At 51.6% G+C, this 21,351-nt stretch overlaps 5 protein-coding genes across 5 annotated transcripts; 2 read left to right on the top strand and 3 right to left on the bottom strand.

Annotated features, from left to right (window-relative positions):
• Positions 1 to 1,558: 1,558 nt before the first annotated feature.
• CABS01_03627 (uncharacterized protein) lies at positions 1,559 to 3,789 on the top strand (the record flags this gene model as incomplete). The annotated part of the gene is made up of 2 exons (XM_060537001.1): positions 1,559 to 2,007; positions 2,058 to 3,789. 2 exons carry the CDS (start codon positions 1,559 to 1,561, stop codon positions 3,787 to 3,789), a joined length of 2,181 nt encoding a protein of 726 aa, XP_060391259.1.
• A 93-nt stretch (positions 3,790 to 3,882) lies between these two features.
• CABS01_03628 (uncharacterized protein) lies at positions 3,883 to 4,909 on the bottom strand (the record flags this gene model as incomplete). The annotated part of the gene is made up of 4 exons (XM_060537002.1): positions 3,883 to 4,173; positions 4,265 to 4,362; positions 4,427 to 4,769; positions 4,871 to 4,909. 4 exons carry the CDS (start codon positions 4,907 to 4,909, stop codon positions 3,883 to 3,885), a joined length of 771 nt encoding a protein of 256 aa, XP_060391260.1.
• A 1,122-nt stretch (positions 4,910 to 6,031) lies between these two features.
• Positions 6,032 to 10,964, bottom strand: CABS01_03629 (glycoprotein X; the record flags this gene model as incomplete). The annotated part of the gene is made up of 4 exons (XM_060537003.1): positions 6,032 to 9,326; positions 9,623 to 9,760; positions 9,805 to 10,322; positions 10,887 to 10,964. The coding sequence occupies 4 exons, from the start codon at positions 10,962 to 10,964 to the stop codon at positions 6,032 to 6,034; spliced, it is 4,029 nt and encodes a 1,342-aa protein (XP_060391261.1).
• A 4,299-nt stretch (positions 10,965 to 15,263) lies between these two features.
• CABS01_03630 (kelch repeat protein) lies at positions 15,264 to 17,950 on the top strand (the record flags this gene model as incomplete). Its single annotated transcript, XM_060537004.1, has 5 exons — positions 15,264 to 15,387; positions 15,438 to 15,533; positions 15,581 to 16,251; positions 16,303 to 17,314; positions 17,364 to 17,950. 5 exons carry the CDS (start codon positions 15,264 to 15,266, stop codon positions 17,948 to 17,950), a joined length of 2,490 nt encoding a protein of 829 aa, XP_060391262.1.
• A 1,022-nt stretch (positions 17,951 to 18,972) lies between these two features.
• CABS01_03631 (uncharacterized protein) lies at positions 18,973 to 21,105 on the bottom strand (the record flags this gene model as incomplete). The annotated part of the gene is made up of 5 exons (XM_060537005.1): positions 18,973 to 19,592; positions 19,685 to 19,895; positions 19,957 to 20,458; positions 20,766 to 20,959; positions 21,013 to 21,105. The coding sequence occupies 5 exons, from the start codon at positions 21,103 to 21,105 to the stop codon at positions 18,973 to 18,975; spliced, it is 1,620 nt and encodes a 539-aa protein (XP_060391263.1).
• Between the last annotated feature and the right edge of the window lie 246 nt (positions 21,106 to 21,351).

Below are 21,351 nucleotides of genomic sequence, written 5' to 3' on the forward strand. Positions count from 1 at the left end.
ATATGCCACAGTACCTACATTCCCTAAGAACTCTTCCCATGGGAACTCGGCTGGATTCTGAGTTTCTTGCTCTTTCACAAGTCGTCCAGATGTCTACGTACCATGGGGTCACTCAGAGTACATGAGCACGTCCCTGACAACACCGTCCATTCGGTAAGGAATCAACCGTGTCAATCGCCTTCTCCTTTCCCATTCTGACTTGAAGCAGTTGCCAGAGGGCAAGCAGATGACCTTTTCCCCGCTCGCCGCCTCATTCCGCGTCTTCCGTGGAGTTCTCTCGCTTCTTCTCTCACATCTTCCCCCGGACGAAAATCCTCTTTCGCTTCTCTTCTCAATTCTCCTCTGGACGAAGATCATTCTTTCGCTTCCTTTCTCACCTCTTCTCTGGACGAAGGTCTGCTTGTCAGTCCCTAACATCTTCCCACGGATTCCCACGGCGTCTCCTGACAAAGATGGCGATGAGTACTCTCATTGTCCTGCTAGTAGAGTGTTCGTATGGTAAGCATCATGCACTCTATTCCGGTATCTCATCTCTTTTGTCATTACCATTACTCATCTATTTCATGACAGACTGTCAACTATGGACCAATAGCCGTCATCTTATTCGAAGTCATGCCTCTTTGGCATGGGATCGAACCATCCGCATCTGATTTGGACGAGTCCCCGCGCCACGATATGGACCGGGAGAGATCACAAGGAACCTCGCAGGAACCCTCAAGTTTTAGCATTATTATATAGTTTACGAAGCGATGAAATGAGGGTTTGAGGATCAAAATCCCTCCAAGTCGTTATAGAAAACAATCATTCCATGATTTCCCCTGCAAGCGAGTAGAACACATCACACATGTTCATACACCAGCTGTCTGGCTGCGAACAGGGACTTCCACAGAGCTTCACCTCTGAATCCAGCCTACAATGATGCACACCTCGTTTTGCTCATGTTCGCTTTGCCAAAATTGATGATTGAGAAGTCTAAGTGTAAGCACGGCTTTTCAAGAAGCTCCATAGGATAATTGAGGAGCCTTGTTGGCAACTGAAATAATTTTCGTGCACTTGTCTGTTCCTCAGTCTCTTGTGATAATCGCAATAGCTTAGTGTCTCTCGAGAAAGCCCCCTCCCCTCCCCCGCCAAATTATGGCCAACGCCCGGTTCGATTTGGATGCAACGCAACCTCACTTCCGATTATCCTTGCGTAGCTGACCGCCTCTTGTTGTGCTAGCATCTGTCCAGTCAATCCTCATCCACTCAACAAGATGGCACGTGAAGCCCTCCTGAGGCTGTGACGAACCACGGAAAGTAGGTAGCATATCGAGGATGACTGGTTCGCCATGGTGAGCATGTTGACGAGCCCCTTTAGTTGGCTACAAGTTTCCTCCAGGCGCAGCAATCAAGCCAATTAAGTCTTCTGAACTGTCCTTCCTTGGTCGTGTTGCGTGATCATGCATGCATAGCGAATGGCAGGTGCTGCAGTAGTCTAGACCTCTAAGTGCTACATAACAGCTGATTCCCTTCACCCCCGTTGGTTCAAAGACACGTTCTCAAAACACCCCATGGCAAAATGGAGGCAGTCTCAGCGGCGGCCAGCATCGCTGGGCTCCTCTCCGTCGCCGGCCACGTCGTGAATGGTCTCATCAAACTCAATGGTTTCGTCCAGGCTGCAAAGGATATGGACATTCGAACCGAGTCCTTGAATGCCAAAGTTGGGCTTCTCTCTGAGACCTTAGAGGACATAAAGGCTTTGCTCCAGGCCTATGAAAAAAACCTTGCCTCGATTATCGAGACATCTTGGGAGCCGAACATTTCTACACTCCGATCACATCTCGTTCGCTGCGGAAAGGACCTCGACGAATGGTCCAAGTCGTACAAGAGCGTCGGGAAGTCAACATCGAAGCGACGGAAGTTCCTAGACAACATTCAAAACAAGCGCCTTCGGGGCATCTCGGATATGGAAATTAAATTGACGGCTCACCGCTCCCAATTGATTTTTGACCTCAGTGTTTTGAATGCGTGAGTTTCTTAGCCAACCAGACTTCATCAGCTAATCGCCTGGCTCACAGCGCCTCTTCTATGGCAGGGCTGGCGAAGATTGACGCTGTTCAAGAAGGTTTACATCAGCTCACGGAGCTCAGCTTACAATCAAACGCCACGAATGACGAGTCATTGGCATCCGCGGCAGAGGAATCAGCCGTTCAGAACCGAAAATTGAGGGACCATATCTCAACCGCTGCGAGTGATCGACTAAGGCAGCTTGAGAACCAAATCGAAGCGCATCGTTTAGAGACTCGACAGTCGCTCACGGCCATAAGCGACAGTATATATGGCCTGGCAAGCTCAATCAGCAGCTCTATTGAGCAGCTCAGTCAACCGCATTCTCAGACAGGTACACTGAGAAGATTGAGTTACTCTTCTCAAACGGATGGCAGTCACGACGGTGATCTTCAAGACTTCTTGGGTACTACAAAAACATCCAGACCAATAAGGACATTTTGGTCCTGCGGCTCGGCAATTGGAATGGACGACTACTTTGTTGCCGCCCATAACGAGGATTTGGTCCACTGCATATTTTGTCTACAACGCTTCGACATCAACGAATCGCAACAGCAAGCAATGCATGTCGTAAACGTTCACGCACCAGCTACCTGTAATCAGGGAAAGCTCTATATCTCCTTATCAGATTTCAAGTTTCATTTATGCGAATGTCATTCTGCCCAACGTCCATCGCTGGATCACAACGATAAGTCTATAAAGCTCTTTCGTGTTGACACCAGCAAGTCACGAGATAAACGCTCTACAGATCTTGAGGGCTTACCTCAAACTTTGGACCCGCAGCCGACCTCAATGTATGTTGAGAAACAGATATGTCAACTGCTTTCGGAAACCGAGTACGTTGAAAAACGCTCGGGATCGTGCATACATGCATTCAGAGACATGAATCAAGTTATTGAGAGGATTGCTCATCGTGTTTTCTGGGTGCAAGACCCGCCACAGCAGCTAATCCAGGTGCTTTATAAGGCAGCGGTACTAGAAGAGAAGTTGAACGTTAACTTCAATCGGCCATTCCCCCGAAGCTGGGCTCCTATACCAGAAGACATGATCAGAGGGGGTACTAGGTGGACCGGAGAGAGCTTGTGTTCCACCCCACATCATAACCTACGATGGTTCGTCAAAGACACCGCGATTCGCCAAGCAGGATGGCGTAAGCTTGACAGTGAAGAGCAACAATCCTCGTGTACCGAATGTCGGGGCGCTGCAACTTATCGTACCTTTGAAGAGGCAGCGTCACATCTGCAACGGCAGCACTTCAAAATTCCAGGACTTCCGCCTACCAAGGCTGACTTGCGAGCATTTTGTCACCAGTATCAGCCAAACAAATTCAACGGATGGCTCGAATCTCAATGGAGAGACGATCTGGTGCCCCTAGTCGCTAGTTTGAACCACAGGGCGCCAAGCCTACAAAAGATATACCAGTGGAAGTTGGGAATACTCGCCCGGTCGGACCATTTTATCACCATGCTGTGGCACGAAGCTGTTGTTGGCAATTGCAAAAGAATGCTTCTTTCCTCGATCGATGGGGCAGGCAAGTTCCTGACGATCCTCAAGGATGCCTTTCCATGGGACGGCTTAGTACATTCTATACCAGACAATTCGAGCAAGATGGACATTGACGAGGAAGATGAAAACTCATCTTGGACAAGAAGCGACGGTGCGGTGGATTTCAACTTGTCAGAAACGGTATCGAGAGAAGAGGAACGGTCCTATGAACCGCCTCTTGCAAGATTCGTCAATTAGAATGCGACTGACACTGCACAGCCTAGCTTAAGGCTCCTCGGTAAAATTGACAGCCATCTGCTTCTCACCCAACCACTCGTACATCCTCCCAGTTCAATCCCAGGTAATGACCTGCTCTGCCTCAGCATCCGTCGTGAAGTTCCCGCAGAACCCACCGACGTGGACTCCATGCAACCCCGGGAACTCCTGCCGAACAATCTTCCCAGCCAACTCCGTTGTCTCAAGGTCTTGAGCCATGTTACTGCGCCAATATTTGGCACCGTTTTGGCCCATGTTTGCGTTTTCACACATCGATCCCCCGTCATAGCCGAGTTCCAGTTGAGAGGACCGCGGGAGGTGAAGCTGCGTGAGGCTGGGAAGAAGAGAGAGGGGTTTTATAAGATCCTGGTTACGCAATATGCCATTTGGTCAGCAGCACGTGGGAGAATCAACCTTCGAGGGATAAAGCATGGGGAAAAGATGAAGGGAGGTTTACCCGCAGCAAGTTTCCCCGGTTGATGTTTCTATGTTTGAAGTCCTGGGCTGGCGCACCTATATGGAGCCCTTCAATGTGAGGGGTATCTCGAAGTACGCCTATGAGTTTGTGAGTTAGTCAAAAACAGGATTGACATATACATTTCCCGCTCCAAGTACTCACAATCAGTCATCGTGCCCGTCCACTCGACTTCTCCCATATCAAGCTTCCTCAGGCCTTTGAGTCTCCCTGCGGCAGCGAACCAGGCCACATCCCTCTTATGCGCAGCTTCTCCCCAGACAAAATCATCGCGTTTCGCTTCGAGAGAAGCCAGTGAAGGACAAGCGCCGACAATCCACAGCGCATTTATGGTCGAGACAAGGTGCTTCACACCAGGCAACCGTGTCCCGTCCTCGATAAAGGCCCTGCCGATGGCCGCATTCTCGTCGACGCCCCTTACCATCCATTCGATCTTGCTCAAATTCTTCATCTTCCCCATGACGTCGAAAAACAGCGCCGGTAAGGACTTTGGGGGAAGCGTCGATTCCGCGGTTATGGTGTCCCAAGTATCACCCAAGGTCTGCCACCCCATTCCGGTATGGACATATACATCCACCGTCAACTCACAGGCTTCAGCGAGTGCTCTCGGGCACGCCTTGATCTCATTGAGTCTGTCGCGTCCGGGAGTCTTCAGAGCTCGCGGGCGTGGTTGGTGAGCCACGGATGACCCGTGTCGAGCAGGAACTGAGGGACGCGTGGGGTCGCATTGCTGTTGCCTAGCCACGAGGAGATGATGAGTGGGACCTGGAAAAACGTGAGCTCCCAGGCTGACGGGAGGCTTTGGGAAAGGAACATGAGGACGAAGGGGAGGGAAGTTGTGGACAGTACTTTCGTGATATTTTGTTCCGGAGTCGTCTGGAGTTTGTGGTACTGATTCGATCGTTGAGGGCCCGGTTGCTCGAGTCTTGGGCAGCGGTCACGTATACGTCTCGATACGTGTATATGTAGATAAAATATGTTCTGCCTAAACACGAAGTCTAAGTTTGGAGTACGGAAGCACGTTGTTTGAAAAGATCTGGATGACGTCGAAGTCGGGAGCAGATGCATGGAAGTTAGGCAATGAGTACTGTTGGTCGCATCATAAGGCACCACATTAGCCAGGCCAAGCAAGATATGGACACAACCAACAGTTCCCTAGTTGAAACACATGGCCGTTCCACTCGCGATTCGCAAATAAAAGGACGTGAAAGAAGAGGTTCGAAACGCGTGGAATAGAAAAGCACAAATTATTGCATTGGATATCTCAAACACAGTCCGGGTATTGAGGAGGCCGCCTTGCCTTATTCAGTGCTCCGGCTCATTACGTTCCCTCCCGAATCAGAATTCTAACATTGGCATATACCACATCCATCATTTACCAAGTCGCATCGAGCCGCGCTAAGCTTCTCGTCGTACCTAGGTGATGGCTCATAGCCTTCAAAGCCGCGTCGTTAAGGAGCGTAAGGGTATCATAACCACAAAAAAACAAAAATATCCCCCATTAAATATGCAAAATTGCCCAAAAAGTCATGCCCGCCAAATGATGCCAATTACTCATTAGTCTTAAGGAGTGTCGTGAATTCGTTGTAAAGAAGCCAAATCATGAGTCTCTTTCTCATAAAACGCCAAATACGATGTTGGTCAGACCTTGGGAAGGAATGTGCAGAATAGGATGATGAACTTTTACCGCCAATTGTATAAACCCACGAAGAAGAATAATATATAATGTTCAGAAGGATCGAATATGAATTAGAGGAGTAGAAGAACCATGAGCGGCGCTAGTATGGCGAAGATGGTCGAGGTGGCGGGCTTGACTGCTGCGGCTGTGACGGGGCCTGTCGTCGTGGTGCTTGGAGAAGACACAGTCGAGGATGGCGCTGAGGTTTCGGATGGAGAGCCTCCAGCCCCGCCAGTTGCAGTGGATGCTGATCCGGCTGAGGTGGTTGGACCGGCAGACGCGGAATCTGAAAGGCTTGAAGCCGACGGAATCGAGCCGGCACCGCTTGTCGCTGTTCCGGATGGTGCTGATGATACCGAAGATAAAGTTGCCGTGGGGAGTGATGACGCGCTTGCTGGAGAACTCGACTGACTTGGAGCGCTTGACCCGCTAGCGGAACTCGAAGCAATTGAAGTACCTGAGGCACTCGAAGCGCTTGGAGAACCCGAGGAGACGCTTCCGGTCGGAGTAGGAGTTCCAGCAGAAGTCGAGCTTGTCGAAACGGCGGCAGACGTCGCTGTTGAAAAGCTGGAAGTCACGGCAGTGGATCCGGAGCTAATCGTGGCCACAGAGGTCGTGTCAGATGGCGTGGGAGAGATCGAAGGGCTAGAGCTGGATGACGATTGAGAGCTTTCTGCTGTGCTGGCAGTCGAGGATGTAGAAGACGCTGCCACGCTCGTGCTAGGAGACGGCGTGGGAGTGGGAGTAGGTGTAATCGTGGTAGACACCTCAGCAGTGGTGGCTGTGGTTGACCCCGGAATAGGGACGGCCGAAGTATCACTGGAACCGGCCCCCTGGCTTGCTGTCGTGAGTGTAGCCGTGCCGCTTGCTTGACTCTGGGGTGGCAGGATAGTTGCGGAAGACGAAGTCTGCGGTGCCTCGCCGGTGCAGTATACTAGCCACTGCTGGAATTGTGGTTCGATGTAGAGACGCAGAGTCTCCTTCCCGTCATCGGCGTTGTCTATCACGCATTGCCTGCAAGTCTCGAGGTTCATCTGGAAGGCGGAGCCCGCTAAGCAAATCTGAGGGTTTTTGCCCACGGTCTGAACCTCGATATAAACATTGTTGCAATTGTCGAAGCAGATGGCAGGGGCGATCGTAACATCTCGCTTGCCGAAGAAATCACGGCGCTCGTAGGTCTTGCCCTCCTGCTTATGCTTGTAGGCGTGTTTGCCAATCTCAGCAGAGGATGTAGGGTTAGGGGAAGACGTGATCGTGGGTTGGGCGGTCGGAGGATAGTGAGTTAGCTCCGTAGCTGAAGCCCAGTTTCCGGTCGTGATGGTCGTCTTCTTGTGTCCCTTCTTACCCTTCACCTTGGTCACAATGACTTCGTACTCAAAGATGTCAAAAGGAAGACCAAAGGCATTTGGATTCAGGTTGAAGTATCCCTCATTCACTGGATAGTAGCTTGTCTGATTCTCCTTCCAATTTGCTAGAGTGACAGGCGGTGCTGGAATACAGTTCTGCGGGGCACAGATATAATTGTCTGCTGGCGGGTCTGCCCATAGGTTGCAGCCGGCCGGCTTGGGAGGGTTGCAGACGTATCCGGGTTGACAGCCCCACGTCAGGTTGGACTTCGGGTTGTATTCGGCCGCAGAGTTTAATCCGGGAGTATTCGTTGGGGCCGGGCAAGCCGTGATCTCTGTGACCGTTGAAGGTGGCAAGGTAACGGTGACCGGGGGCAACGTTAAGGTCGAAACGACGAAAGATGTTGGCCCTGGCACGATGCTGGTTATTGTCGAACCGTCGCGAGTGATGGTCAATGTCGACGCAGGCGCAGTCTCGACGACCGTAGTCACAATTGTTGAACCAGGCAAAGTCGTCACAGAGGGAGGCAGAGTGACTGTGTTTACTTGAGTGGTGACCAGTGTCAATGTGGTTCCGGGTAAGGTGATTGTCGTTAGCTCGCCTGCAATTGTCGAAACCACAGTCGATCCGGGAAGAGTGATGGTTGCAGGAGGAGGTGTGACGGTGATGACATCTGTGACTCCTGGCAGAGTAATTGTAGATGCTGGCAGGGTGAGAGTCGTGATTTCACCGGCAATCGTAGTGATAACCGTTTCGGGCGGCAGGGTAATCGTCTCAGCGGGACGCGTTACCGTCTCTCCGGGCCCCGTGATAGTGGCGGTCACAGGAATTGTGATGGTTGAAGCAGGCAAGGTGATCGTAACGGCCTCCCCAGAAATCGTCGTCGTAGTTGTGACTGGCGGAAGGGTGACGGTTGAAGCAGGCCGAGTGATCGTCTCACCAGGACGCGTTACCGTCTCTCCGGGCCCCGTGATAGTGGCGGTCACAGGAATGGTGATGGTTGAAGCAGGCAAGGTGATTGTAACGGCCTCCCCAGAAATCGTTGTCGTAGTCGTAACTGGCGGAAGAGTCACTGTTGAAGCAGGCTGAGTAACGGTCTGCGGAGGTGAGGTTTGCGTGACTGTTCGAGTGACTGGATAGGAAGAAACTATCGTTCTCACAGAAGTTTCCACGACAGTCGAGTAAAACGTCTCCCGAATCGTCCTGTCGTTGGTGACGGTTATGGGAATAGTCACTGGATAACTCGTCGACAGAGTGAGAGTTTCGAAGAGAGTCGTTGAGACGAAGACCGTTGTCAGAGAAGTCAAATATTCTGTCTGTTTGTTCGTGACAGTTGCGGTTCTCGTGGCCGTTGCCGTTGCTGTTTGGAATTCCGTGTAAGACGCAGTTATGGTCACTGGTGAAGTGTAAGTAACGAGACTTGTGAAAGTGGACACAGAGTAGGAAGTCTTGGTGATTGTGTGATCAGAGGTAATAGTGTATGGGATGCTTGTCGTATACACAAGGGTCGAGATGATTGTGGTCGTTGAAATCTGAGTAGCCGTCCGAGTCACAGGCTGAGTGATTGTTGCCGTTCGCTCTTTGGTCTCGAAGATCGTGGTTGGTGGCTGTTTCTGAGTCTCTGTAATAGTGTCCGTGATATAGTAGGTCTTCAATGTCGTGTAAGTCGTGGTCACGTATTGAGTTTTGCTTGAGATCACTGTCGTTGGAATGATCTCGGTCGATACAACGGTGGAGACCAAAGTCGAGACGGAAGTATGAATCCGAGTAGCAGTGACCTCTCGCGTCTGCGTGACCTGTTGCGTCTCGATGGATGGAGGGAGTTGGATTGTCTGCTTCTGCGTCTGTACGATTGTGGTAGGAACTGGGACGACTTCCGTGACCTTTGTCGTGCTCGTCTTCCAAATTGTGGTTGTGGTCGTCCGGCAGACTTGCTGAGGAGTTCGCTTCCTGCCATAGCCACCTCCATAAGTTGGGACGGGGGAGGTGGTTGGACCAGGAGCATCTACAGGATCGCAACTGAGGCGAGTTAGCTCATGTAATCCCAGGCTCTACCGCATTGTGTAATAGACGGGGGATGAAATCAATAGCGGGCTCGGAAATGCAGAATCGCAAGCCACGGACCCACGATCCGTATGTTGTATACATTCTGTCTCGGCGCCCTCTCCTCGTCTCTCTTCAACAAGGCGCCTTTGTCGGATAGAGAAGGCGGGACGTTGAAATCGTTGTAGAGGAGATAGAAGAGGATAAGGAGCCGGGTATGGCTTGGTGGGTTGAGAATGTTTGGGATGTACGCGGGAGCTTCCTATACTTACAGAGCCACCGTGGTAGTCACAGGGTAGGAAGAAACCTTCACAATTGTCTTGGTCTCGTAATCTGTCGTAGTGAAGGCTTGCGTGGTGTACACAGTCTCTTTGGAGACGATCGTGAGGCTAATTGAGGTCAGCCAGAATCTAGAGATATCCTTCCTAGGAGTCCTTGGGAGAAGGCAGCTCACGTGGAAACAACCGGCTTCTCAACGGTCAAGGTCGAGATCTGCTTTTCCGTAACAGTCGAGACCTGCTTCTCAGTGACAGTCGAAACCTGCTTCTCGGTGACGGTCACAGTCTGTCCCCAGGGGCACTTCGAGGCCCAGTGGCTACAGTCATCGGTATCGGTGCCATAGTCTGGCGACTTCTTGTCGGCGCTGGTGGTTGTGGGAGCGGGCTGGGCTTCAACTGAAGAAGCTGGTTCTGCGACGGGCTCCTTGGTAGCTGAGGCTGAGGGCGTCGCTGCCGGTTCGGACGACTGTTGAGGTTCAGGCGATGGCGATGGCGAGGGTGAAGGCTTAAGTGAAGCCGAAGATGAGGCTTCTGGCAAAGGGGCAACCGAGTATGCGCCAGACGGCTCAGCATAGGAATCATTCTGTCTCGCAAATACTGCTCCGCCGTCTTGTGCCGTGACACTGGCGGCCAAGGCACCCAAGGCCAGGAGTGATGTCCAACGCATTGCCGTGAGCTTCTGACGAACGAGAGACTATGGTATCCCAAGTGCCCAGTATCAATGCAGCATGCAAGCTGGTCGCGTTGCGACGATGGACTAACGAGTGTGGGAGAGCCGCAGGTCGAAGCTGAACACACATGAACGAGTGCCAGTTGGAGATTGGGGGCAGAACAGGCTCAAAGAAGCTGAGGATGGTACCTGGGGGCACATATGTATGTACAATGGGAAGACGGGAGGCTGAAGAGCTGAGTTGGCAAGGCAGCCTTACCTGAGCTCAGGATCAAGATGAGGAGGGCTCCCGTCAACAGCAGGATGAGGTTCCCCGCAAGCTCTAGCCAGAGGGAGCAGTCCGTACCTCGTAAGCTACGTAGCGCAGTGTCCGTTCCGCGGGACCTCCGTCCGAGATGGTGTTGACAAAGGTGGGCGATCTATAGGCTGGGCATCTCGCCAGCTCAACTCTCGAGGCAAGGAGGGAGGGTGTTGGTCAAGTAAACAGCACAATGAGGAGGCAGGGAAACAGGATGACGAAGGAACCCAGCGACATGGGGAGCTAAGCTCTAGGCCCCGTCGCCTCTCGTGTGTCGATGTGCCACATACTGGAGGGGCGTGCCTCAGACGGCAGTCGGAGTGAATGGGGACGATATTATCTGCCATGAGGCTTCGCTTGATGGCCATTGGCAAATGCAAGATCGGGACGAGGGCAATGAAGCACAGAAGGCGAGAGAGCCGATGGATGTGGACACTTGAGGAGGGGTGTGACGGCCCACCAGGACCCTGGTCCTGCTTGCAGAGATGACGGCAGGGATATTGACCGTGGTTGGCAAGCTGTTTCCTCGAAAGGCAGGCGGAGGCCATATGAACGGTCAAAGAGGTCGCTACAACAACGGCAAACAGTTCCGGCTCCAAGAAGACTGGCACCAAGCGGGTGCGAGATATGATGCTCGTAACTTGGCTGCTTGGGTACGCGTCCCGGGAGGAATTAGGCATGCAGCTCACAGAAAGACTTTCCTGTATGTGTGCCAAGTATAAGATACGCGACGCAAAATCATTGCGAAAATCTTGCGGCAGCATCACTAGATGCCACTAGCGGAAGATATGGCCTGACTGTGTAAGCCCAATTCATGTAGGCGTGGCGGGGAAAACAGGCGTGATTGCAGGTGAGAGAAGGGCCTGAGAAAAGACAGAAATGCCGAGACTCTGGCTCGAAGAGTGAGGTAGGGTAAAACAGATTGATCTCACAGCAAGTTGCGCACATTTTGTCGGACTTCGTCCCCATCTGCGCCTGAGCTACATGGGGTGAGTTCGGGCGGCCGTGAGGCGGCATCGGCCGGCCGTTTCTGTCGTCCATGGGTTGGGAGGGGGGCGGGTGGCATTGGCAAGGGCCAAGACCGATGCACATACAAGGGACTTTTGCTTAGATGGAGGTCCTGAGCGGTTGGCCTTTGGCCCTCTTGCGCAATATTTGACCGTCGAGCTGCACGCCAGGATCGTGCCCTCGAAACTGTGTGCAATATTGCCTCGTCGGATGGGCCCAGGTCTTGGGCATCACCAAGTGGTGGGATGAAAGGTAACGTAACGGGCAGATTTCCGTAAGTTTAAAGCCTAGCCTACTAAGTAAGCATGACCGGGAAGCGGGAGGGTGGCAGACATGCGGGATGCGAAGCGCCTGCAACTGTCGAGGTCCGGCATGGGGGAAGAAGATTGAAGATCATCGACCCAGATATGCAGACGATATTGCTTTCGGATAACCAGCACGCCAGGTACGACGAAAATCCAGTTGGTCGAGTGACAGCCTGTGGCAAAAGATATAAACATGAACCAGAAAACCGATCAATGTGCGACTGATGAAAAGCTGGGAAGCAACTTCCGCCTGCCCCTTGCGGATACTCGGTCGCCAGTGACAGAGCAACGATCTTGCCTTTTTGCTTCTGGGATGGTGATTGCCCGGTCGATTGCAGCGGGTGAGACCGAAAAGAAGCCCGGGTAGCACAGCAGGTGCCACTGGTGAACCTTGCAGCATGATTCAAGAGTGCCAATGGATGACGATCTTGTCTGGACTTTGTGTGTCTAGGTAGAGACGTCTGATGAGCCGTCCGATTATTGATTCGATGGCTGGTTTCACGGTACCACCTTGGAGGTACGCCCGAATCAAGAACAAGTCATTAACATCAGATACTTCTCATCCTCGTAGAACTGTTTCCAACTCTACGGTCGTATTGCCGACGAGCAGAAAGTCGCGACTGAGAGCTAGTCAGCACGAGCAGCCTCTCGTGGTGAGATATCTCAGTGTCATTGAAGGATTGGAACTTGGTTCCGGCAGGGACCTGATCCTTGGCCGGTCTTTCATCACGGCACATCTGATTGCTGCTGAAGAGGAAAAGTCTCTACTCGCCACCGCCCGCATTGTGCAATCCTAGTGTAGTCGTAAGTCATCTGAGTGGCTAGACCGAGAAATACTGAAGCCTGGTGACAAAGTGTGAGTGAGCATGAGAGGAGGTCCGGAGGTGTCAGCACAGAAGGATGAGATGACCAGGAACAAGGGGGATGAGCGAGTGAATGAGTGATTGAGTGACAATAGAGATGAGCTAAGGCGGAAGGAGATTAGCTCAGGAACAGGGGAAACGTGCTCCCGCCCTATGGGAGGAACTGCTCATGGGAGTCATCCCATTTAAGGTATAGCTTGATGACCTAATCCTGAAGAGGGAAAGAGGGGTAAAATGGACAACAGTGGGTCGCTTCCGTCCGTGCTTATCCACACCTCCAGCCCTCTCAGAATGGAAGCTGCGATTGGTCTGATTGTACATTACCTCATCAACGCTAAACCATTTTGACTTAGTTTTCACTCCACCTTCCTTCGACGCCGTTTGGCACTTTATTTCGTTTCCACCTTTCTTTCTTCACCTCCCCCTCCGTACCTACGCCAACAATGTTTCCATCCAACGGCCAAGTCGGCATCGTGTATGTCTCTAGGCTACAACTCCATTTCTGATAAGCTCCCTTGGTGAAAAGCATAGCCAGGAGCTTTCTCATGCTCTACTGCCGTCGTTTTGCATTTTGCGATGAGAAACCTCATTCGAATTCGGGCCATCCGATGATGGGTCGTTGTTTGCCCTTAGAGGCTCAGACACCATCCTTCTCACCGACAGTCGATATTACAAGGATCAGTCTTACTTGGTCAATCCCACAGGGCTGACACCTTCATCTTTTCTCTCTTTTCAATGAGCCGTCCCCTTCATCCGTGCCTGGACTGGGAGGCTGGAGACTCGAACGAAGCAGCTCATCCGAACGCCCATGTCCCCGATCCTGGCCCGCTCCCGCATCCAACTGTGCTGGTCCCATCCAGACCTCGCAGGTTCAACTTGGCAATCCGTCTATTGACTGACTTGCAGATGCTCAACCCCTGCAATAACCACTGCCACCACACCATTTCCTATGCAAGCTGATGCCGGGACCGCTGTACCCAACGTGGTGATCAGAGCCACAGACGGCACGTTACTGCGTCCAACTTGCATTTAGAATTTTTCTCCCGCTTACGCACCTACTCGTAGCTTACCTTCTCGAATCATGTCACCTCCGTCAATGTAGTGTCCCGCTGGAACCGCAAGTTTATCCGGAATATCAACGAGTCACCTTGCCGCCTCGGCTTACTTACCACTACGAGTAAAGACACGGGCTTTTGCTGACAATAAGGTTCAGCAAGCTTTGCAACAACTTTGAGCAAACATCACAGGGGCAATTCGGCAGCCAGAATTATTTCCTTTCGGCGTGTCTTTGTTGTGTCGTCCACTTCATAACACATTGTTTGGCTTGTGTTTGTTGTCCGAGTCTGGTCTTGGAAGGCTTGTGGTGCTGGACGGTGTATGCACCGTATGCCAAGAACACCGTATTGCTTGCCCACATGGTGGCCCCGTTGCTGCTGTGTTCCAAGTCGTAGCCTGATTGCAACACACCTTTAGTTTTAGTAATTGTGCAGTTTGCCTTCGCCCCGAATATTCATACGAGGTTTGGACTTCGGAGCAGCATCTTTGACAATCAGAGGTTGCGCCGGTAAGACAAGTGTCTTCTCCGATGACCTTGTTTTTCCCTGTGGTTCGTTGGCGTATATTCTGGGCTGAATGTAGCTAGAAATCACAACGACGCTCTAAGTGGGTGATGAGGCTGAGCGCTCTTCTGTCAGATGCACAACTCTCTACCGCGGACGAAGACATCCAATGCCCCTCTCTGTCCACCAATCATTTCGTCACATACCTCCCATCCTCTTACGAGTCGGTACGAGCTTCCCATCTGTGCAAGTTTTCTTCCAAAGGACCGCCGAGCCCGGTCTAGAGTGGTGTCCGATGAGTTGCATACACCCATCTCTTCTCCTTCCACCCTCCATCTCAGGCATTGCTCCAACCATGGTATTCCAGCGGCCCAGCCTTACATAGTTCTAGTGAGCACTTGGGCAAAATCTTGCAGTGGCAACCATCTTATCAGTTTTCCTGCCGACTTGTTGGTTCTGTCCGCCCTGTCCCATACAGTTCCTTGTTGCCACCGTATCGGTTCGTCTTTTTGAGCACACGGAGTTAGCGACACTGCGGGGTCGATCGAAGTGTGTATGTGCTCTCTCAACATCCGCCTCAAACGTTCGACACACTCTTCTCGAACAAAGAGGTCAACTTCGCTGTTCCAGTGGTATACTCCCTTGACTATAGGCACGGCCAACACTGTCAGCCTCAACACCCCTACCTCCGGATTGTGTGCCCTTCTCTTCGCCAGTCATTCCCGCCCCAAACCAGCCGGGCTTATGTTTCCCATACTCTGACACTTTCCCTCCACTGCTTTCGAGAAAGGTTGCCACCGCTCCTGGTAACGCAGTGCGGTTCCCCCAAATAAGCACCACCTCCAGCCGCAATGCGCTGAGACAGCAGCGGGCGGCCTGAATTTCTTCCTAACGCGTTTCCGCATCAGCCAAATCACAGCGCTGTCGAGAGAATGGTCTGTGTGAATACCGCCTTGCTGGTGGCCGTCGCGGGCCTCGTGACTGCCCAATATGATGGGTGGGATCTTGAGAAAGGCCAAGTGAGCTCGTCCATGTGTTATTGGTACGCACCAAGAGGTTTGCAATATCGAATCGTCCCGAGTTAGCAGCATCTGACAAGACTGAAGCTGCCGTCATTCGAGATACGCTATGGCTAGATGGTGGAAGTCTGTATTGGACCCCAACATATGGGGACGGGTCGACTGGATATCCAACGACCCTAGGTGAGTCCATTTTGGCATCACTTGCGATCGACTTCTGACATCTTCAGATAACCCCCTGGGTCTCATGTACTCACTCAACTTCAGCAAGCCTTTCGATAAGACAACAAACATCACTAAGCTTATCGAAACCCACTCAAAGGCTCCTTCAGGTAGTGGTAATGCCAACAGCTTCGCCCCAAATACTATCGATGGTGCTCTGCTTCACAATGATGCCGAGTTCTTTTTGTACGGAGGTGTCTTTGCTAAACCAACGGACGCTTACGATCCTCCGCCCGGCGACAAGGCACTAGTATGGCGTCTCTACGAGTACGGCGCAGAAAAGGCCGCCTTCAACAATGGAAGTGATCAGAGAACCCTGGACAACGGCGTGACTCGATATGTTGCCCATGGGGGGGCTGCCAGTGCTCCCTCGGAGAATAAGGCCTGGTACGTTGGCGGCATGCGGTCGCCTCTATGGGGCGACATGTATCAGAGCACTACGAATCGTTCTCTGAACGCTGTCAACGCCTCCAATACCCTCATCACCCTCGACATGTCCACCCAAATGTTCGAGCAATATTCCAACAAGACTTTACTGCCAAGTAGCATCAAGGCCAGGGCAAATCCTGAGGTCGTCTGGGTTCCAGTTGGCGCAGAGGGTATCCTTGTCGTGCTTGGCGGGGTGACCTATCCCGAATATGTCAATTCCAGTCATAAATCCGACGACGCTGTCAAGAGCGTGAGTCCCGCGGTTGCATTTTCTACTCTATCCATCTAACATCCTTCATAGGCAAGTGAAAGTCCTGCTTTCATGGAAACCATCGACATTTACGACGTAGCCGGTGATAAATGGTATCAACAGAAGGTTGACGGGACAAAACCGCCTGCCCTTACTCGAGGCTGCGCTGTGCTTGCGCCCGCTCAGGATTACTCCAGTTTCAACATTTACTACTACGGCGGCTACGATGGAATCCACCCCAAAGACGACTTTAGCGACGACGTCTGGGTTCTCTCGATTCCTTCATTCCAGTGGACAAAGATCTACGAGGGGACAGCCCTGCACGCCCGTGCCGGTCATCAGTGCGTAATGCCTTACCCTGATCAGATGATGGTCGTCGGCGGCTATGCGGCGATGGCTGGAAGCGGAGCTCCACCATGCCTTGAAGGAGGCATCATGCAGGTCTTCAATCTCTCAAGTGCAGAGTGGCTTGATGGATACAGCCCGACGAAATGGTCAAACTACACCATCCCCACCGCCGTACGAAGCAAGATTGGAGGCAATGAGAAGGGCTCGGCGACGAAGACGACCCCAGAGCCGTCCGGCTGGTCTGACCAAGGACTGGCATCCATCTTTGCGACGCCGTACGTTACCTCGAAGATTAATACATGGTACCCGTACACAGAAGCCAAAGACCCCGGACGGCCGACTGTCACAGGTGGCGGAGACAACAACGGCGGCGGCGGCGGAGGAACCCCGAAATGGGTTGCCCCTGTCCTCGGCGTCGTTCTCGGCCTTGTCTTCATCACTGCCATCCTCGTCGGCTTCTGCCTGTGGCGTCGTCGCAGAATACTCAGAAGAGGCAATGGAACGGCGACACACACGGACGACAATGGATCTAGAATCATCTCCTGGATCAGAGGCCAGCCCAGCGAACCAGCCAAGGCGCCTACCGTCACTACCGAGGAAGCCTCTTCCCAAGATATGGCTGAGGTCCGGACGCCGCCCCCTGCCCCGGCGGCATCGCCTGTACCCCAACAGGTGCATCACGAGATGGCCGACAATCAGATTGCAGAGCTACCAGGTAAGACGTTCTTGAAATCTCTACCTGAACAAGTACTAACCAAGAACAGACACTTCGCGGCCGCCAGAACTGCACGGTACAGGTCTCACGCCCATCGAGATCATCAACAAGCACACGCACTTTGGAACCGGTGGCACATCTAACCCCGCAACAACACACCAATCATCCTACTACGCCTCCGTATCCTCCAACGAGAACGCTTCATCGCTCTCCCGCTCCTCGGGCGTCCTCGGGTACCAAACCCGCGCCCAATCCCCCGACCCAGGTCCGCCATCGCCGCCCATCAGCAACGCTGCGCCCGCTACTTCTTCCGGACGAGTCGGCTCCGACGTCTCCGGCCTCAGCGACCAGGATGCACGGCACCTGCGGCATATCAGCGAAGCGACCGTCAGCTCTGCCTCGTCGGGTGGCGAACAAGATGGCCCGGCTGCTCGGGAACAGCCACGTAGCATCCCGGAGACGGTGCCGGAGACGCCGACGCCCGGACATCCGAGTCCTCTGAGTCCACCGACTGGAGCATCGGATGGGGATGATTATATTAGTGCGAGGATGTTGCCGGTCAGTCCGGCTGGTACTGCGACTTTGAGGAGGAGTATGTTTCACGAGAGTGAGGATGATCTTGGGTCCAGGAAGTAAACTATCTCTACGGGCAAGGCACTGTTTCCGGTTGGGCTATTTATCTTTTAACTTTGAATGAACATAATGATGCCGTCTAACTATGCCCAGCCAAAGAGACACGCTGCGGCCACTGGCCTCCAATGAAGGTGTGAGCCGAAACCTGATCCACTGACGAGCTCTTTCCTCTTTAACCATGGCAACGGTTGGTCTCTAGCTTGCCTTCGAATCCTGTAGCAATGCGGATGTGCCACGGCCCATCTTCTCCACTCTCAAGTCACATTCCAGAAAGAGTACTTTCCAGACAAGCTGTCGCGCGATCATGCAAGTAACCCAAGGTTCCTAGGTTCCCTCCAATGTAAGGTGGTCGTTTCAGGGCCGAGTGTCTTCTTCCCAGAGGCTCATTGCGGCATTTGTCTAAAACCATGAGCCAAAAAGCCCGGAACCACATCGAGGTAAGTACGGATGGTCAATACATCGCTCAAAAAGCAAAAAGAACTCCTCGACGGGAAATTGAACCCCGGTCCCCTGCGAATCGTGGGATTTCCCCGGTGACAAGCAGATATCCTCACCACTAGACTATCGGGGATGGGTGGATGTGATCATCCGGTGACAGTTGCTGGGTTGGTGACGATGGACACAACTTGCCCCATATAGGTTTGCTTAGACCCATACTTAGACTCCACATGGAGCATCCTTCTAGTTACCATGGTTAACCTATTTTCAGTAGACTGTACTATGTCCAAAAGTCTTCTATGTACAATGGGCAATGAAAACCAATTGACGTGACATGAAGTCTTGGACGTTTGGGCTTTTGGAAGGGCATCGGACGTTCAGGGTGCGCCTATGCTTCTCTCCGATAATTAGCTAGCGTATTTGATAGAGCTAAACTTCTAAAGGTCTCATAGCAAGCGAGCTCATACCTCTGCTAAATGAGAGCAGAACAAAAAGAGAGCCCTCTAAAGAGTCTTTCTAGTTCCATTTGTATGTGGAGATGCTTGAAGTTGTTGAGTTTCGACTCAAAGAGATCTCAAAGCTCAAGATTAGACCTCTTGGGAAGAATCTACTGTACATCTACTATTTGCGAATGATAAACCAACGTATAGAACATATCCAAAGAAGAACTCCAGTAAGATTGAAGGTGAAACATAGTAGATTGGAATTAACGTGTCGAGCCCCGACCAGAACGACCAAATGCCAGATGTGACCAAGTAAAAGGAGAAAATCAAGATGATGAAGCAAGCAACGTAGACCCATCTCCTTAGTTCAGATCTTTTGATCCTAGGCTCCAATTCGAAGCCCATCAGGTAGATGAGATGAACTAGAAGTGGCTGATACAATAAATACCATGCACCGAGCCTGGAAGATGCCGTGACTGCCCCGCCGGTCATAGGGCTAAAAGAGAAGAACAAGAGTAAGTGAGCCACAAACACAATGTTGAAGATAATAATGGTCAAGGAAGAGATTCGTGTGGAAGCCAACTCCATGTGCGACTTTGGTTGCAGACTCCGCGCCAATTCTTTGACTTGCTCAGTTTTCAGAGATCCAGATCTAGTCATGGTGTCTTCAGGCAACCCAGTGGAGACTCGTCGTGGCCCTCCTGGTGAGGATTGTAGAAAGGTTGTAGCAGCATCTTGATGCAGTGAAGACGGTTCTTGTGAGCCTATGTGATCCAAGACCGATACCAATCGTGTTAATGAATTCCAGGCCTGAATAGAATGAACATCGAAAACTTCAAAGACTTCAAAGACCTACCAATACTGCAGAATGCTTCCACAATGAATATGATCGGGCTTGCGAACAGGATTACGGCTGTCACTTGCCCAAATCCCCAAGCGTCCTGGATGCTCGTAGCATCGCCATCCTGTGTAGGTTCTGTAGCCCAGATCGCCTCTCGACCCGCAACTGTCCGGAAATAAATCAGATGGGTAAGACCCCAAGAAGCTGTAAAGGTGAGCCAAAATAGCTACAAGAGTCAGTTGCTGCAGCTACAATATTGAAGGAGAGATTAAGGCGACCACACGAACCTCACCGAAAATTGAGTTGAATAATTCCAAATACGTTCGGCCACACAGCCAGCACGCACTCAACGGCTTTGCGACAAATGTCATGTGTACCCATGGTCCGGTACATATTTGAGATGGCTTTCTGTCTAACTTGATGATATTGATAACTTTTGTTCGGTACTTGTCCCGGAATATCAGGAATCGGTCAGATGTGCAGCGGCCCATTTTCAAAACCCGGAATGCGAAACCTAGAGTCATCATCAAGACCGAGATTGATGTTGATAATGCTACTTTAGGAAGATTATTAACGTATTTCTCCCTTCTATGACTCAAGACACAGATAGCTGGGGCATGACCTTGTTCCAGGTCTGCTCTGATGGGAACTCCAATGATCATCACGGCTATTAGCATGACCAGAACCACAGTCATTAGAGCGAGTCTCCAGATACATTGATTTGCGCGATTGATGTAGTAATTTCGAAGATATGTGAGGGCTCCTAGATGTGTGACTACTGAGAACCATCTACAAGAGCCAGTCAGCATTCTGCTCGAGCCTTAGACCACGAGTATAATAACTACTCACGCCGTGTAGGTGAGAATTAGCCACTGGTAGCCTGACAAGGTTCCGAAAAGTCCACTGATTCCGCTTATTAATATCGCAAGACCAGTGATGATTTGGATATCACTCATTGCTAGGACGGACTGATTCCGTGATCAGTATCACATAACAGGCTCAGACATTGTGCTTTCATCACGAGTGGGAGACTCTTACTTTGTCAAAAGCGTCTCTTAAGGTTTTAGCACGTCTGGCGTCATCTAGCCAAGTAAGCTGGAACCCAAAATGCGTCATATGTCCCCTGAACCATCCCAAGAAGGCGACATCAATGGCGTTAGGTCGGCTCGTCTTTGCATTTGTTTGTTTTAGAGTGCGGAACGGATCCAATGTAGGATCGTATGCAAAAAGATAATGAACGGTAAGAAGCAGGATGATAAGTCCACCTGTCCCAACAAAACCGACGATCACCTGGTGGTGTTAGCCTTCATGTCTCAACACCAAAATTTTGTCGCGGCTCTTACTCCAATTCCACTGACATCAGGGTTTGCAGTTATCTCAGCAGAACAGTTCCACGTCGACCGCGGCAGGAAGCCGGTCGGTTTCTGTAGACTCATGCCTACTGAAGCCTAAGTTGAATCAAGAATAGAGTCAGAGATCCGTGAGATCCTGATGGAGTGCCTCGGTAGGAGAATCGATCGATACTACAGACAATACTTGAACATAAAACGAGTGAATACATGCTGAATTAAATAGCAAATGAAGAGGGCCAAGCATCTAGCCTTGTCCTAAAATACCGAGCATTTATCTGAACACGTTTCGCGCCAGCCTACGCGTCCCTGTCTTACCTACGTGGCTCTCAA

This window comes from Colletotrichum abscissum (genome assembly GCF_030869225.1).
Source record: "Colletotrichum abscissum strain IMI 504890 chromosome Unknown Scaffold_7.1, whole genome shotgun sequence".
NCBI lineage: Eukaryota > Fungi > Ascomycota > Sordariomycetes > Glomerellales > Glomerellaceae > Colletotrichum > Colletotrichum abscissum.